The sequence below is a fragment of the Oreochromis aureus genome, linkage group 3 (assembly GCF_013358895.1).
Source record: "Oreochromis aureus strain Israel breed Guangdong linkage group 3, ZZ_aureus, whole genome shotgun sequence".
NCBI lineage: Eukaryota > Metazoa > Chordata > Actinopteri > Cichliformes > Cichlidae > Oreochromis > Oreochromis aureus.
Genome location: NC_052944.1, coordinates 46433948 through 46452380, shown reverse-complemented (window position 1 = coordinate 46452380; position 18433 = coordinate 46433948). Strand labels below are relative to the sequence as shown.

The 18433-nt window shown below is 40.3% G+C and overlaps 1 protein-coding gene across 4 annotated transcripts; it reads left to right on the top strand.

Moving 5' to 3' along the window:
• Positions 1-128: 128 nt before the first annotated feature.
• On the top strand, positions 129-10713 carry LOC116315381 (zinc finger protein 571-like). 4 transcript variants are annotated; one of them, XM_039610393.1, is made up of 5 exons: positions 130-463; positions 1307-1735; positions 2628-2891; positions 5570-6037; positions 8725-10713. In XM_039610393.1, exons 2-5 carry the CDS (start codon positions 1429-1431, stop codon positions 8787-8789), a joined length of 1104 nt encoding a protein of 367 aa, XP_039466327.1. In that variant the 5' UTR covers positions 130-463; positions 1307-1428; the 3' UTR covers positions 8790-10713. The 4 variants fall into 4 exon arrangements, with proteins under 4 accessions (XP_039466326.1, XP_039466324.1, XP_039466327.1 ...); XM_039610392.1 differs by lacking the exon at positions 8725-10713 and having other exon boundaries at positions 129-463; positions 2628-2680; positions 5623-6979; XM_039610390.1 differs by lacking the exon at positions 8725-10713 and having other exon boundaries at positions 129-463; positions 5570-6979.
• Positions 10714-18433: the final 7720 nt, after the last annotated feature.

Genomic DNA, 18433 nt, shown 5'->3' with positions numbered 1-18433 from the left:
GGAGGACCTGTGATAAATATTGTATCAATAATAAGGTTAAGCAAGTGTCTTACAACATGTCGCAGATTTGTTGTACGGACCTGTTTAAACTGTCTCTATAAGTTTTGGAAACCAAAAAAAAACAAACAAACAAACAAACAAAGGTGTCTGCTCAGTCAGGAGTGTAGGGGGAGGGGCTCTAAGTTGACCTAACGGGCTGTGAATGGACAGCAGACGGCAGAGGGAAGTGACGTTTCAGGAAGTGAAATGAGAATAGAAGTGGATGGTGAGCGATGTAGCGGTGAGATAAGACATAATAAGACAAACAAACAAAAAACAAACGGAAAAGGAGAACGACAAGCAGAGTGAAAGTAAACCTGTAATGTGGAGGAAACGGACAGTGAGCGCAGTGTAACCGTGACAACGAGACACTGAGGACGGATTTAAAGTGATCATAAAATCGTCTCCAGACGGTCGTCGTTCGGTGAGTGGAACCAGATTCAGCTACAACACCGATAAATACGCCTGTAGGGAGATTAAGAGTGCTAAAATACTGAGAAACGGATCCCTGATGAGTGTTTGTAGGGATGTGGTTCAGCAAGATAAAGACACACGACTCTATAACATGCTGCCACATAAAAGACATCAAGTAAGCAGGTAAAATGTATTTATATATCACTTTTCACAGATAAAAATCACAAAGTGCTTCACAATTAAATTAAATTAAATTAAACAATCAAAAGCATTATCAGGGACTACAACATCTAGTCCTTTTACCGAATATAAGCTTGTTTGTAGATGAGTCTTGGCAGCGTAACGACAACGATAGAGAGTTCCACAGCCTTGGTGCCTGAAAAGCCTGATCCCCACGGGTTTTGAACCTAGTACATGGGAGCAACAGTAACTTGTGCCCTGAAGAACTATGTGCTCGGGATGAAGCATGACGTTTCAACAGGTCAGCGATATACTGGCCCAGCTGTCTGATGAACAGAATCAACCTTTTGAGATCTACTTACCTGCATGATTAAGCATGCATCAAGACCTTATTTTATTAATATATTTTAAATGATAGCAGCACAAGCAAAGTATGTTGCAGCACAAACGTAGCACAAATGTTTGACATCAATTTTGTTTGATTTGGATAATGTGGGAGGGGGCTGGTTGACCTTTTGACCTTTACATTTTCATTAATATCTTTAAAACAGAAGGAGCACAAACGACAATTTTAGCAGTAAATGGCAAATTGTACTATTGAATTATAAGATTAATAAAAGAATATAATTATCCTTGTTTTTCCTGCTATTCTCCTGTCCACACTCCATTCCAGTAGGCAGGATTAATACACCTGTAAGCTGATTTGTCAAACGCCATCAAGCCCCGAAGAAGAACGGAGGAGGACAGCACTACTGTGGTAGAGGAGCGGTGTGTGTGCAGACATGGCTGCTGTTGATGAAGCGGACTGAACTTAGAGGAGAGACACAAACTGAAGTATCCATCCCCTCACGTCAGTGTGGATCTGACACCAACGTCTGTATCACTTCATCGATGCTTGTATCGATCCGTCCAGCCCGAGTTGAAGCAGCAATGAGTTCAGTTCAGTATCTGAGAGAGTTCATCAAGGAGAGACTAACTGCTGTTTGTGAAGAAATCTTCTCAGAGGTTCAAAAAACCATCGTCCAGTATGAGGAGGAGACCAACCGTCAGCACAGACTGCTGGATATCAGCCGGAAACCCGACAGAAACTCACACATCATAGGTATGGACATGTTTTTAACTCTGTGCTGTTCAAGCTCAGATTCTTCAGTGTGACTGACTTTACTAGAAGATGTTATTTAACAGTGCTGACAGATTCCACTGTTGAGTACATCAGGCATCAGTGTTTTAGATCCTCTGTAAACACTGAGACTGTGCAGTAAAGATCTAGTTAGATGTCAGCAGAAAACACATTTAACAAGTTGTTAACAGACTTCTCTGAAGTTGAAGTGAAGCTTCATTTAAAGAAGGATTTCACACAGTGATGTTTCCATGGTGTCACCCTGCAGTTTAGTTTGGTGAACTTTGTGTCTTTGCTCACAGTGAGGAGCTTCAATGCTAACATGTTAGCGTGTAGCTGTGAGTGTGCACAACTATTTCACTGTGTGTGTGTGTTATAAAATTCAGTTCATTGTATTCTTTACGGCAAAGAAAGACACGGCTCAAAGTGGTCCAACTCAAAAAATGATCTTTAATTTTACATATTCCGGAATATGGAGACTGAGCAGAGAGACAACATCAGCTATAGTCTCAAGCAGAAACAGGAAGCCAGGTTATTTATATACTTCTAGACGTCACACACACTTTAAGTTTCGATCAAACACTCTACTTAGTTTCACATTCTCTCTCCTGTGCTCTGCAAAAGCATGCGGTTTCCTGTCAGTACTCTTAGCTCAAACTCAAAGCTGGCCCTCTCTTATACATAAAACAATATAATCAGAAAATAAGCATTAAGAATATATATTTATTTCTTAACAGTGTGTGTGTCTCATAATTGGTCATATGACAGGCTGATCAGCATTTATTCAGGTTTTGATTCATGCTTTAAAAGTATAGTTTGAGTTTATGTATCAACACATTAGTGATTATATTCTTGTGTTTCTTTGTTCCTCAAGACCTCCCACGACAACATGACTGTGAGGAAGAGGAGGGTCTGGATGAGCAGCAGGTCTTTAACCAGGAGAGGAACTCCAGTCTGGACCAGGAGGACCCAGAGCCTCCACAGATTAAAGAGGAACAGGAGGAACCCTGCAGCAGTCAGGAGGGAGAGCAGCTTGGACTGAAGCAGGAGTCTGAAGGCATTATTGTCTGGACTGATGAAGAGCAGCTCAGACAGATGGAGACCATCTGGAAACCTGAGATAAAGCTATACAGAATAGGTATGTAAGACTGTGATGTCTTTATAACATTGAATATGACTCACAGCAGTCACAGTGCAACAGTGGTTAGCACTGTTGGCTCACAGCAACAAGGTCCTGGGTTTGACTCCACCATGTGTGGACGCCTCTCCCCCCTCTTCCCAGCGCAAAGCCCAAGACTTTGCGCAATATTCGGAGGGTCATGAATATCATTTATGAGAAAAAAGGGCAGAGACAATTTCAGTGGATGCTGAAAAAGCCTTTGACAGGATGGAATGGCCGTTTGTATTTGAAGTTCCAAAAAAGTTTGGTATTGGAAACAGATTTTTTTAAATGGATTCAACTGATATACTCCAATCCTCAAGCAGAGATTTTAACTAACAGTCATTTTTCCGCACCATTTACACTACTCCACCGAGCTAGACAAGGGTCCCCCTTGTCACCTCTCTTGTTCACCTTGGCAATTGAGCATCTTGCAATGTCAGTTCAATTCATAAAAACATCAGCAGTTAAAGTAGGCAATATTGACCGTCGTATTGCTCTATATACTGATGATGTGATCCTGTTTTGCACCAACTTAAACAAATCAATACCATCAAGTCTTATCAATATATTTAGTACATTTTCTGGTTACAAAATAAATTTTAACATGTCCAAAGTATGATTTTTTGAATAAAAATAATTGAAAAAATCCCCCAATCAACACTCCCTTTCTGCAATCTGTACATGGGTTTCCTTATCTGGGTCTGAAATTAACTCTGTTAATTAAGAATATTCTTGCATCCGACTATAACCCCTTAACGACATCAGTTACTCTACTCCTAAGTAGGTAGGTGGATGAAATTTCCTATATCTTTAATTGGCCGTATTAATATACTAAAAATGTCAATTTTGACTAAATATCTTTAGCTTTTTCACTCGATTCCTGTGCTTGCAGGCCCCACTGGTTCAGAGACTTATTCCCTTGAACAAAGCAAGACAGAGCTCGATCCATTTTAAAGGGAAGTTAAAGGCACTGTGCGTGCGGCGTCGTGGCTGTCAACAGACTTTGGTGTGTCCCCTCCCCTCCTCGGTGGAAAGCCATTTGTTGGGATCCGGCTCTGAAGTACCAAATAAATGATAGGTCTGTGCTTGCAGGCCCCACTGATTCAGAGACTTATTCCCATGAACAAAACAAGACAGCTCGATAAATTTTAACTTACAATGGAAGCCGATCGGATCAAGGTCTTGGAGCTCAGAGCTCCTGCCCAATCCCAGACAACTTCAAAGAACCAGCCTTCCCTGCAGCCTTTTTATTCCGTGAGCATAAGCATCACCCATTGTAAAACCCATATGGTCATAAAAGTTAAAGGCACTGTCTTCTGATCACAAAGGGTCGTCTCCCCTCACCCTTGTATACAGTTTAACCCCTTCAATGGTCCACCATATACAAACACAGGTGAGCCTATAAAGGGCAGGAAGTAAACATTCTTTACCAAATAAGGAAACCCAGAATCTTTCATGAAATGTCTGAAGTTAAAACACTATAGCTAATTGCCTTCCCCACCATCTTAGGTGTGTAGGGGAGGAACAGAAAAACATCTAAATATGCAGTTTAGGACAAGATTTACAGATTTAAGTACAACAGTGGCAACTTTATGGTTATATGGGTTCAAAAAAGCGCCCCTCCGACAGCCAAACCCATCTGTTCTCTGATTGGATTGTTACATTTGTGATTGACATGACATTGACCAATCAGATGAAAGGAAGAAAAATAGGGTCGAAATTCATACTTGTAACTTGCAGGGTTTTTTTTGGCTAAGTCCACACACAAATCTTTTTTACACACACACAAATCTTTTCTACACACACACAAATTCTTTTTACACATACAAATCCTGATTTACAAGTACAAAATATTTATGACCACATTTTGAGCCCATACAACTTTTATCCAAATAACTATGTGTGCACGTGTGTGTATGTATATGCATGTGCAAGAATGTATGTGTGTTTGTGTTTGGGGGTGCGCTTGTGTGTCCTCCTGCCCACAAAAGGGTCATAAATGCAGGAAGTTTACTAACCAAAAAACACAACCTTAACATAGGATGGTCCCTATAATGAAACACTATAGCCTCCCCCACCAATAAATTGGCTGGAGAGGTGGTCAGAGACAAAGGAATGTCTTTGATCCTGCTGCTTGAACTAAGACTTACAAATTTAAGTAACACAATGACGACATTTAACATTTGACTCCAACATGGGTAACTATGAATAAATATTTCTATTCTGTTTTGGAAAATATGGAATTCAGAATTTCTAAACTTAGATTTATCAGACAAGAAGAGATTTTTTATGGCATTTCAAGCCAATGTTCAATGTTTACCCCTATATAATAGAGCTCTGCCCTAGCATGCCTTCTTATAACTGTAGCCAATCCAGACATACACATTCATTTGACAAAAAACATCTATTTATTTCATATGTCACAGATATTCACATATGAATTTGAAATTTGACCTTTGCAAATAAGAATGTTAGAACTAAACATTTGCATCAGTGCCTGAATAATTTGTACACTTGTACATTTGTACACTTTAAATTTCAGTGGTATATGTGAGCAACATGCTCACTATGTAGAGACCTGCTAAAGGTTCAGACCAGTAAATATTTTCTCAAATGTTTGTTTTGCTGTCATTTTTTCTCCTTTGTGCCTTCAGATGTTGTACAGCAGGATGGTTTTGAGGAAGAAGAGGTTCTTACAGACCAGCAGGTCTGTAACCAGGAGAGGAACTCCAGTCTGGACCAGGAGGACCCAGAGCCTCCAAAGATTAAAGAGGAACAGGAGGAGCTCTGCAGCAGTCAGGAGGGAGAGCAGCTTGGACTGAAGCAGGAGGCTGATACTTTCATGGTGACACCCGCTTATGAGGAAAGTTCCCACAGTGAACCAGAACCAAAAAGTGAGCAGCTCCTTCCTCACAGCTCTTCTAGAGCAGGGAGCCGAGATCACGAAGAAAGCCAGCATGTGGACTCAGGATCTTCTAGACGTACGGAGCTAAAGAACAGACATCACAGAAAGAGAAGTCCAAGTAGAACGGACACAAAAAACAAGTCTGTTCAATGTGATGTATGCGGAAAAACTTTACCTGATAAATACAGAATGACTGTACATCTAAGAGTTCACACAGGTGAGAAACCGTATTCTTGTAGCATCTGTGGGAAAAGATTTTCTGACTCATCAGCGTTAAAAAAACACATGAGAATTCACACAGGTGAAAAGCCATATTCTTGTAGCACCTGTTGGAAAAGATTTTCTGATCCATCAGCGTTCAAAACACACAGGAGAATTCACACAGGTGAGAAACCATATTCTTGTAGCACTTGTGGGAAAAGATTTACTGACTTATCAGCTTTCAAAAAACACACAAGAATTCACACAGGTGAGAAACCATATTCTTGTAGCACCTGTGGGAAAAGATTTGTTCAGAGATCGCAATTAAAGAAGCACATGCGAATTCATCCTGGTTAAAATGTTCATATTTAGAGAATGTGGGACAGCTGTGAGTCATTGGTGAACACTTGAATTACAAGATAATCCATATTCAAGTGATTATTTTTTTCCAGAGCAGTAAAGAACTCTCAGTGTTGTTTGTTCAGTTTATGACATTATTCTATTAATTGTATCAGGGAAACTGATCTCACGTTTCGTTCTATTTAATAGTTTTAATCCTTTGCTAAAGTGAGTTTTTGTCAAAATAAAAATTCACAAAATTGAACAACAGTCAAAAATTGTGTTTATTCTTGTCAGGAAGCAAAAGTATCAAATACCAAATTTCATGCTTGAAGGGGGAAGTCCCCAGTACATCTTGTCAGTCCCACCCTCCTTTGCCTTAACCCTCTGGGGTTGACGGATGTGCCGGTGCATCAAAATCACATGACCAATTTAAGATGATGCAGCGACTCAGAGTCTCCATTGGGTCGAAAATGCGAACTTCAAACTATATACCAATTTTTGAATTGTCTCAATGGGCCACGTAAAACCAGAGTTATGATTAAAAAAAAATACACGTGATGTTTTTTTTATGAAAAAAACAGTGGTGTTTACAGCGGGAAGAACAGTAAAAACTGCGTTTTCTACGGACAGCGCTAGCAAACACTCTCCGCTTGCGAGTGAAAAAAGAAAAAGAAAAAACACCCCTTCCATATTGGTGTTAGAGTTTACCATGTCAGCCAATCAAAAAACTGATATGGCAACATGTGACATTTGTTTAGGGAGAAGGGGAAGTTTTAGGAGGGACACCTGCGATGGAAAGCGAGCGAAAGAAAGAGAGAGAGCGAGTTTTCATATGTGAGAGATTAGTGACGTTTAGTGTGTTTGGAGCCTATAGTTAGTGTGTTGTGTAGTTATTGTTTTGTATTGTGTGTTAGTTATACTGCTGAATGTCACATTTGCTCCAAAAAGCCACCAAAGGCAGATTCCAGTGTAAACGCTGTTCCCACATGGAAAACAGGACTGATACACCCTTCTGTCAGACCTGCAGGGTTTAGGCCTGTGGTGTTCTCCTCTGTCTTATACTGAACACAAACTATTTTTTTTGGACTGGCACAAATAATTTGTGTGCCTTCTTTTTTAATGCAGCACACCTGATTGTTCTGTAAATAGATTTAAATGGTTATATTAAAAAACACCTGAGGCCTTGGCTGCATTTTTAGGTGAATAGTAACATGTAACTTTGTTGTTTGCAAAACATGTGCAGAATTTTTAGAAATGTACAATTTCTATTTGCATTTCAAGTTATGAAAATGATTCGTTAAACATGTTTGTGGGTTTTACAGTAAAAAATATAACTTTTTTCTACTTGGATTTTGAATTTTTTTTCTGAATTTAGATGATTTGTGCTTATATAATATGCCAAAATGGAAAAAAATAACTCAGATTTCAAATATTTGAGGTCGTGCTGAAAAAAATGACCAAACAAGGCAAGATAAAGCGTTTTTAAAGGTGAAATATAGAGGAAAACTCAAAAGTAGTCAAAAACGGCCAATTATACCCTGGACCCTAGAGGGTTAAAAAGCCATCTCTAGACCCAGCTGTCTTAACTAATTATAGGCCAATCTCCAACCTTCCTTTCATATCAAAAATCCTTGAAAGAGTAGTTGTCAAACAGCTAACAGATCATCTGCAGAGGAATGGCTTATTTGAAGAGTTTCAGTCAGGTTTCAGAGCTCATCACAGCACAGAAACAGCTTTAGTGAAGGTTACAAATGATCTATTTATGGCCTCTGACAGTGGACTCGTCTCTCATCTCTTGTCCTGCCACTCGGCCCTGAAAATCTTAGAAATATGGTATCTAACCAGATTCTTTCTCTGGATGGCATTACCTTGGCCTCCAGTAATACTAACAGGAACCTTGGAGTCATCTTTGATCAAGACGTGTCCTTCAACACACATATTAAGCAAATATGTAAGACTGCTTTCTTCCATTTGAGCAACATCTCTAAAATTAGAAATATCCTGTCTCAGAGTGATGCTGAAAAACTAGTTCACTGCAGGGAATGGGAGGCAGAGGCAGAGCCTTCAGTTTTCAGGCCCCTCTTCTGTGGAACCAGCTTCCAGTTTGGATTCGGGAGACAGACACTATCTCTACTTTTAAGATTAGGTTTAAAACTTTCCTTTTTGCTAAAGCATATAGTTAGGGCTGGACCAGGTGACCCTGAATCCTCCCTTAGTTGTGCTGCAATAGACGTAGGCTGCCGGGGATTCCCATGATGCATTGAGTTTTTCCTTTCCAGTCACCTTTCTCACTCAACATGTGCTAACAGACCTCTCTTTATTGAATCATACTTGTTATTAATCTCTGTCTCTCTTCCACAGCATGTCTTTATCCTGTCTTCCGCCCCTCCCTGAGCCTGGTTCTGCCAGAAGTTTCTTCCTGCTAAAAGGGAGTTCTTCCTTCAATCAAAGCTCACATGTTTTATATAACTAAAATGTTTAATTATGTGGGTAACAGAAAATATTTAAGTTATAGACTATATTTATATGAAAAGCATGTATACTTACTACAGTTGAATCATTTTAACCATATGTAACCAACTGCTTATGTGTTTGAAAAAAAAAGGCTTTGATTTTACCACCCTAAGAAAATTTCTCTAGATCCACCCCTGGACCCTGAGAGGAAAATCCACCTCTTAATCATCCAGTGCGTAGATGTCATGACCACAGTCACTTCAAATAAGTTATCAAATCTCCAGCATACCCTGAGTTGATTGTATTCCTTTAAAACATTCAGTTTTTCTCACAAACACTGGATCAGATTCATGTGCGTGTCCGTGGGAGCACCAGCACTCCCTGTAGCATCGACAGGCTGGAGGTTTCCAGTTCCAAACCTCCCGCCTGTTTTATAGAGCGGCAACAACCCACATCAGCTGTTTCAGGATTTCCCTCATCACAAAAGTGAAATGTAGTTTTTAGGCAAGAGTGGATTTGAAATCAACCAGTCAAGATGTGATTGAAGTGCAGTCTTTTAGCCTTAATTTAAGGCGTTTAACAAAAACACTGGATTAACCACTGTTTTTATACTTTTTCTTTTTTTAAGCCAATTTTGTGAGGCTTAAAAATACCTGAATAGTTACTGATAGTTTCATGACCAGGTGAGGCCTGTTCTCTCATTATCCAAGGAGAAACTCGTCAGATTACTGGAACTGTCAACATGAAGTCTACAGAGGTATCAGTGCCAGTGAAGGAGGGATTATGTTTAAAATCAGCACTTTTAAAGTGTACAGAGGCAAGACTACAGTGTGTTTGTGTCTAAATACTTATGGCTCCTCACACACCTTGAGTGTGAGCTCATCCTCGCTTTCTGCTGTGATGTGAAACAGAACTTTGGCCATTCCTTTAGCCACAGACTGCTGGCCTGTGATTGGCTGAGCTGGAGAAGAGAAAAAAAAGAAAGGAAAAACAGCTACGGCCCACACCTCAGTCTGCACACACACCATTTAAAAAAAAATCAATAACTGAGAGAGTCACTTACATTTTAAATGAATGTTGACAGAATTCTAGTAAATAAGGGCAGATGGCAAGAAGAGGAACTGGGAACGTGATTTTGGGATGACCTCATTGGGTGCTAGCTGTGTCTCCCCTTCCACTAATATGAGGTGAAAAGGGGGAAGGAGGGCCATGAAAAACTAGTCCCACTCCTTAACGTCAGATAATATATGTCCAACTAATTAAAATCAAATATAAATAAAGTTGTGTAACAGAAATGTATCTAATCTTATGTTTGTATACTGTTTTATCATCACATCCTGTTACTTACCTGAGCTTGGTCCACCTTGGTTGGTCTCCTTGTTTTTTTGCAGGTCTCTGTAATGTCTCAGCATAGATGAGGTGATGTTGTTGAATCCAAGCTCTTTTGAACACAACAGAAATTATAAGAAAGACGTTAGAACATGTGATCTGCTGTGTTGTTTATTGGTATTTCTGTAGTTATTATTACTAATGATTTATTACTATGTGGGTATTGGGAGAAATCAGATCAAAATCAAAACAGGGGAAAATCTCTTCTTTCTTGCCGGTTCAATCTCAAAAAGACCCTTGAATAGTTTCAAAAGGTTGATTCTGTTCCTTCAGACATTTTCAGTGGGAGAAACATTTCGTCACTCATGCAAGTGACTTCTTTAGTCTCAGCTGACTGCAGGTTTCCCCAACCTTCACAAAAATCTTCCTGGATTACTCAACACACACTCTGAAGCCTCTAAAAGTGACGTGTGATACCACTGATGTCTGACTACTTGATCAGACTACTTGTTCTTATTGTTTAAATGTGAAAAACTCTCATGCAAGAAATAAAGAACCTGAAAAGCCAATGCCAACATTTTAAAATATTAATTTAACAATCAAAAGCAAATGTGACAGATTAAAAATGATACTACAGCTGAGAAACATTTTCTAGATATAAGCTATAAGTTATTCATTTTATGTATGATATATTTTTGAGCTGTATTTGTATTTTTTAAAGCCTGCAGTGACTGTTTTACTACAAGTATGCTGTACATTTTTATGATAGCTGGCCTATTTAATCCACTTTAAATGCTCTATTCACCCTTAGCTGACTAAATCTCGGACAACTAAATTCATGTGAGATGATTTCAAGGACGCACATTTTACTCCAGGCTAAACTCATACAGCTATTTAGTGTAGCATGTATTTATTTCATCAGTTATTTCATAACCATATTTGTCAGTGTAAATTTGAACACATGGTACTCAATAAAAAAAACCCTAAGGCTACACATAAGTCACTTTCCAAAATTCACGTCGCCAACAGCACCACATTTTGTCCCTCTGTACCTGGATAGTGCCTGCCTGTGTTGCAGCCCTGAATACAGCAGAGTATAACTTAAGTTAAGAACAACACAGCGACTGTTCAGCTCCCATGCCAGAATATTTAATGACCCAGATAACACAAAATACACGTAACAAATAAACAAGTTTTACCCGAGCTGTCTTCCTCCTCTCACTTGGCAGCGTGCCCAGTAGCTGCTCACTGCAACCACACCTCTAACAGTGTACACAGTTATCATGATCATGTTGCAGGTGTCTTCTCCATCGATGGGCATGGTTATAGAAAAAGGGATGGCTGGCTTGCTGCATATGTTGGTATTGGGGGTTACTTTTTGCTGACCATGAACTGGCATGAAGAACTGACCCTGTGGTGCCACCGGAACGGGAAGATTTGACATTTGGCATTTCATTTAAATCCTCCTGCCCAAAGTGTCGTTTATCACTGCTAGTAGCTCTGATTGTTAGCATGAGCTCTAGTGGTAAGTTGTCTACACCTCTATACTTGGGATAATTTTGGAGGATGGGGGTCAACATGGTTAGTTCTTACCAGTAGCTGTCCCACATCACATACATCCCAGCAGAAATGTTGCACCTCTGAATAGGGGAGTTAAGAACAACACAGTGACTGTTCACCTCCCCCTACAGGCTAATTTGAAGACACTTCTGTGTTATGATTTACTTTTGTTTGTGTTTGATAAGGTTTGTGGTCTTGCCACATGTGTTACAAACTGTGTCTTTGTCACAATGGCCACGGGCCGATAGCTAAATTGGATTCGATTGCAGATAACCACAAACAGAGACGGCTCAAACGTTTTGCAGTGTTTATTGTTTAGTCAACAAGTGAATACGTGACAAGGTGTTGCTAACGATGTAGCCGTGGGTCAGTGGGGGGTGAACAGGGATTTAGCAGGTTGCGACGGGAACAGAGCGGTTGCGTCTGGGAAGAAAAGAGAACAGGGTTAAGAAGGCGGCAGGTGCAGGGTATCCTAGCAGAAGTGAAACTGACTGATAGCACTTACTGGTGACCGGCGTGAACCTCGCTTTGAGGGAGAGGCAGTGATAGTCCAGAGGAGTAGTGGAAAGGCTGGCAGACCGGAGTTCCGCTGTGTCCAAGGTGGTGAGTGAGGCTGGAGGGCAGGCAGGGGAGGGTCCTTGTATTCTTCCTGAATATGAATATAATCCAAGGAGAGCTGAGGTTGAGGGTGATAGCAAAGAAGGTCCAGGAAATCTGAAGCACATGAAACCAAGGTTAACAAGGAAAAAGTGGCAAGAGCGTAAAAAGCCGTAGAGTCAATACCAACATGAGGTCGTTGACAAACTGGCAGTGAAGGAGAGTCTGAGGAGGCCTTAAATCCTCAACCTGATTGCCCCGAATCAGTCTCAAGTATGTATGTGCCTGTTTGTCTATGTCTATGTGTCAGGTCGCGTTTTTCTGTCGAAATCACAGACAAACAGTATCCCGCATTCTTGATTTTTGGTTCACAAACACTTCTTACAACGACTAACTACTGAAATTTTGGAGATGTTTGCTCTTTATACAGTGAAGTTATAGGGGTAGAAATAATATCAGGCTGATCCTGCCACAATTTGTTCCACCTGTCTAAATCATAGACAAACAGTATCCCACACTCTTGATTTTTAGTCTACGAACACCTCTTATTATGACTAACTACTCCTGAAATGTTGGAGGTTTTAGCTCTGTACAGAAGAATACAAATAATTATCAGTCAAAAAGTCCTTGGTTTATTGAAATAATCCCGTCCAATAACATGAGGACAGTATATGTATCATTTTCTGTTGTAACCCACAAACTGAATGGCAATGTAACAACACTCATTTTTCACAAAAGCAGTTCAATACTTCCACGTCTAGTTGGTTGTAATGGAGGCGGATTCAACTGGATCTGCTCGCCCTGCCCAGCAAATGCTCCCGACGCAAGGGAAATAAATCCTGTCTCCATGCCACAGCTCTGCAGTCAAAAACAGGCTCACTGCAGCCACTAAGAGTGAATAGTATTAAACTCTCACTAAGTTAGATATTTTTCATCTCTGTTCACAGGTTTCTGGGTTGTTGGGTTTTTTTTTTTATAAGACTGAACTCTATTTTTCCATGTTTATTTTTCCATTTTTCAATGTTCACATTCTGCTTAATTTGTTGCTTTTTTGAAGAAGTGGTGGAGACTAATGAAGCAGTCTAGTGATGAAAGTTACAAATAGTTGTTTGAAATGAAAGTTAAAACAAATAATACTTAAGGATTCACTGTGAATGAGTTTATTGTCTAAATAAAGTTGCAGCTAGGCTTTTCTGTCATTGTTTTGTTTACATGGGGTGTGAAAGTATTTCGTCCTGCCACATGGGGAATGAAGAAAAAAGTCTGAGAACCCCTGCCTTATGCAATATAAATCTGAATTTGTTTTTATGGCTGATAATCATGGGAGTTTAAATTATACCTGTGGCGGGGTGTGGTCTGCGGTGCTGCTGCAGGGGAGATGGAATCACCTGCATGTCATCTACAATCACACCTCACCAGCATAACAAGCTCTGCTTTTTGTCTGTTGTTGTTCTTGTTAGTGATGTGTGTAGCTGAGCTGAGAAGCTGCAGCCAGTCTGGAGTGAACAGCAAACAAAAGTGTGAATAAAAGTATTCTGAAAAGCATGAACATGTCATCTGGTCTGCCGTAACATGCTGAATATACGCATTCATATTCAGCACATTACAAATCTTTAGAAAAAGCATATAAGAAGTGAAGGGACGCTTAGAGGAATTATGTGCTTCAAATGTTTTAAAAGGAGCGATCGAGGATAGAGAACCTGGCATCCTGTTGCCAGGGGGTTTGCTGGTGCATTGCGAAGGAAGGATAGATGGCAGAGAAAATGCCACCCCTGTACCAGAAGGGTTTGTTACTGCATTTGCGGAGGAAGGGACAAAACTGAGAAACTGGCGTTCCAGTGTAAGGAATGTTTACTGTTGTGTTTGCAAATGAACGATATGGGGAAGAAGACTGGCAACACGGTGCCAGAAATATGCACTGTTATATTTTATGAAGGTGGGTAGAATCAGGGAAACTGGCATCCCAGTGGGGAAAGCTTGCTGCTACATTTGTGAAAGAAGGCAAACTGGCATCCTGGTGCCAGAAAATTGTAATACTGCAAGTTGCAAACCAAGGATAGTAGAGCAAGAAACTGGCAACCTGAAGCTGATAATAGTTTTTGTTGTTGTTGTTGTTGTTGTTGCAAATGATAGATGGCAGAGGCTGCCAATCCAGTGTTCGAAAAGTGAGCTGCTTTCTTTTGTGAAAGAAGCTTAGAAAATAGAGAACCTGGCATCCCGATGCAAAAAGCTTTCTGCTGCATTTGACAAGGAGGGATAGACACAGATAACCTGGAATCTTAGTGCCAAAAGGAATCACTGCTGCTTAGCATATGAAGGCTAGATGCGGAGAAACTCACATCCCAGTGGCAGAAAAACTTGTTTCTGCATTTTGCGAATGATAAACTGGCATCCCAGTGTCAGGAAGTTTGCTGCAACATGTTGTAAATGAAGGATAGTAGAGCAATGAACTGACTATCTGGTGCCCATGTTATTTTTCATTTATTTATTTTTTTCATTTTTATTTTTTGCAAACAATATGTAGATGGCAGAGAACTGACATCCTAGAAGAAGAAGGGTTCACTGCTGCTTTTTGCAATGATAGATGCAGAGAAAGTGGCAACTCTGTGGTGATGCTGCCTTTGCGAATGAGGGATAAAGAAAGAACTTGGCATCTCAGTGTCAAACTTTGCTTCTGCACTTTGCAGAAGGAGGGATAGAAAACAACACAGCTGGATTCTTATGCCTTGAAGAGATTAACGGCAATGGTGGAGGAGCAGCGTATGGAATTGTAGCAACTGATTTCCAGCTGCACATTAAATGATAGGAGGCAGGTGCACAAAACTGAGCTTGCCCCTGCTACCTGGCGCTGATGGCTGGGTGGAGCTTTTGCTGTTGGAGCACCCAGCCACCTGGGTGGCTGGAAGACTGTTTACTTAGCCTGGCAGGCGTCTCAGCTGAACTATGGACACACACACACACACATGCACACAGACATATATATATACATGCAGACATACACTCATCCCCCCTCCCCCCTCCAAACGCCTTCAATGCTTATTCCCCTCCGATGCTGACGGTGGATCAAGGAGACCAGCTCTGCCCGGATGTACTGTCTACACTGGCTGTCTCTCACCCTTTACCCAACCCTGTTGCTTGTCATGTGTTTCTTTGGTGTATTAAGAGTTTTTTTTCATGTGCTATGTGCAGAGGTGTTTTTTTCTGTTCAAACTGATCTCCCTGTTGGAGCTCAGTCTGGGGGGAGTTATCTTATCTTATCTTATCTTATCTTATCTTATCTTGTAATACCTGGTGGGCCGGTCGCTAGTCAAAATGCCCGGTCCAGCCCTGCTGGAAGGTACAGCGTCTCCACACTCCACAAATCTGATGCTTCTGATTTGGAGAAAATGAGCTGAGGGAGACACCTGGTGGACAAACACAGACATGACAAGAAGAAAGACTAAAGTGCAGAGTGGAGACAAACAGCTGGAAATACTTGTTGGAAAGGATTGTCATACTTCAGACAAACACACAGCACACACTCTAACAGTCCTTTATTTGCACTGAAGGAGACACGTGAAGAAACCAACTCACACAATAATGACGTGAACACATTTATAGCCAGTGTTCAAGATGATGGATAGAAATGAAAATCATGGAGCATTTATGCATTTTTAGGTCTGTGTCTTACAGCAGAAGCAGCATTTACATGAACTCACTGGCCTTTTTCCACTGAACACTCTCTTCTTCATCACCTCATCTTCTTAAAAAGTGGATCTACCAACATTTTTTTTATTTCTTTGTTATTGTGATTAAAATGTCAAACAAATATATTTTCCACTTTCTGTGTGACAGATGCAGGAATTTCTCAGTCCTGCATGTGGAGAAATCTGCTGTTAAATCAGAACATTAACAGGTTTCAGGTTGTATTCAAACACATATTACTGTGTATCATGTGTCAGCAGGCATGTGTTAACAGGGATTATAAGACACTTTAATGGCTTTAATGCATATTTATATATTTAACACATTTCTGTTTGTTCACATATAAACACATGTGATTTATGTCTGTTTATCTTTGACCTTGTAATTAGTTCCCACAGTGAATTCATCATGTAAATCTGTAATAAAGTGGGAACAATGAACAGCTTGTCACACAGTTTGTTATCCTTGTATACAGTCTCTGCTGCTGTGTGCTGTGCTGCACTCACTCAGAGATAAGAGTACATGTACAGTTATCCCACTGACACAGAGAGGAGAAAAATACTTGGCTTCATTTAGAAAATCGGAGCTACGGATTAAAACAACAACAAATATCTAAATGAATCATATTCACTCACTTCATCTGCTAAAAACAAACAAACAAACACTCCTGCTCTGCTGTGGCAACCAGCAGAGCATTTTACGGTGTTTAAAAGGTAATGACTGGGGAGCAGACAGGACAGCATTGAGAGCTCTATATGTAGGTCTCATTAGGTCAGTGGTGGATTATGGGTGTCTGGTTTATGGTTCAGCAGCTAAAACTTTGCTGAATGACCTGGACAGAGTTCAATATCAAGCTCTGAGGTTGTGTTGTGGGGCTGTTAAGACTACTCCAGTGGCTGCTTTGCAGGTGGAAATGGGGGAGCAACCATTAGAACTAAGGAGGCGTCAAATTGCTTTGACTTACTGGGCAAATTTGAAGGGACATAGTGACAGTCATATAGCGCAGAGTGTACTTAAGCCTTGCCAAGAACAAGAAAAAGGGACTGGTCAATGGAGAAGTTTCGGGTGGACTATAGGAAAAGAAGTCAATGAGATGGGATTTAGTTGCACAGACCTTAGCCCAGCAGTAGCCTTGTCAGTATTGCCACCTTGGTTATATGACCAAATAATTCCTGACTTCTATTTGCTACATAAGGGAGGGGGGGGGGGTGACTAAAAGCCAGGTGCAAGATCATATAGTGGGAAGGTACTCAGGTTATGTGAAGATTTTTACTGATGCATCAAAACTGTTGGATAACAGAGTGGGTGTTGCATTTGTTCTCCCAGACATAAGTTATATGGCAAGTGCACGAATTACAGATGGTTTGGCAGTTTATACTGGGGAGCTTGTAGCAATTTTAATGGCTTTGACCTGGGTGGAGGACGCACCACTGGGGAGGTATTTGGTTTGCTCAGACTCTAGCAGCGCACTGGTGAGTATAGGTAATATGTCTTCGGACTCTAGACAAGATATTGTTTTTGAGATATTGCATTTATTGTATAGGATTAAACATAGAGGGATAGAAGTGGTTTTCTTATGGGTTCCTGCGCATATCGGTGTTGATGGTAAGAACAGGCCGATAAGTTTGCAAAAGGTGCAGCAAGAAGAAGTTATGTGGGTTTGACTATCAAATACAGTAAAAGTGAGGTAAAAAGTTTAATCAAGGTAAAGTTGAAGGAGAAGTGGCAGGCACAATGGAACAGGGACGGGAAAGGCAGGTATTATAGCATGCAGAAAACAGTCGGGCAATGTAGAAGAAGCTTTAGAAGTAGAAGAGACGAGGATATAATCTCGAGAGTAAGATTTGGTCACACAGGCTTGAATAGCACGCTTAAAAACATGGACTTGTGACTTCTGTGGACAAGAGGAGACGTTTGAGCATGTAGTTTTGGAGTGCGGTAAGTACAAGCGAGAAAGGGAAAGATTGAAGTCTGAATTGCAAGAAAATAGTGTTCACCTAAGGGTGAGAGACATATTTCAAAGGGATGCAGGGGATGTTGTTTACAGGGCAGTGTTTGGCTTTTTAAGATTGACAGGTGTGTATCCGAGACTGTAGATTACAAAATCGTTCTGACCCACACTCCTTTCCAGAAAGTGGCGGTAAATGCACCTAAAAGTTGTTTGCCAACCGCCATTAAAATGTAGGAGAAGAAGAAGAAGAAGAACCAGCCGTTTGTTTGATTTATTTCGCGTGAGCTCTATGAGTAAAAGTTATCAAGCTGTATTTTGGTTTTTAAGACAGACCCATTTGTTTGGAAGAGTTTGAATATTTTCTTTTCTTTTCTTTTCTTTTCTTTTCTTTTCTTTTCTTTTCTATTTATTTATTTATTTATTTATTTATTTATTTATTTATTTATTTATTTATTTATTTATGTCAATTTGGTCCACACTCCACACCAGTTGGTG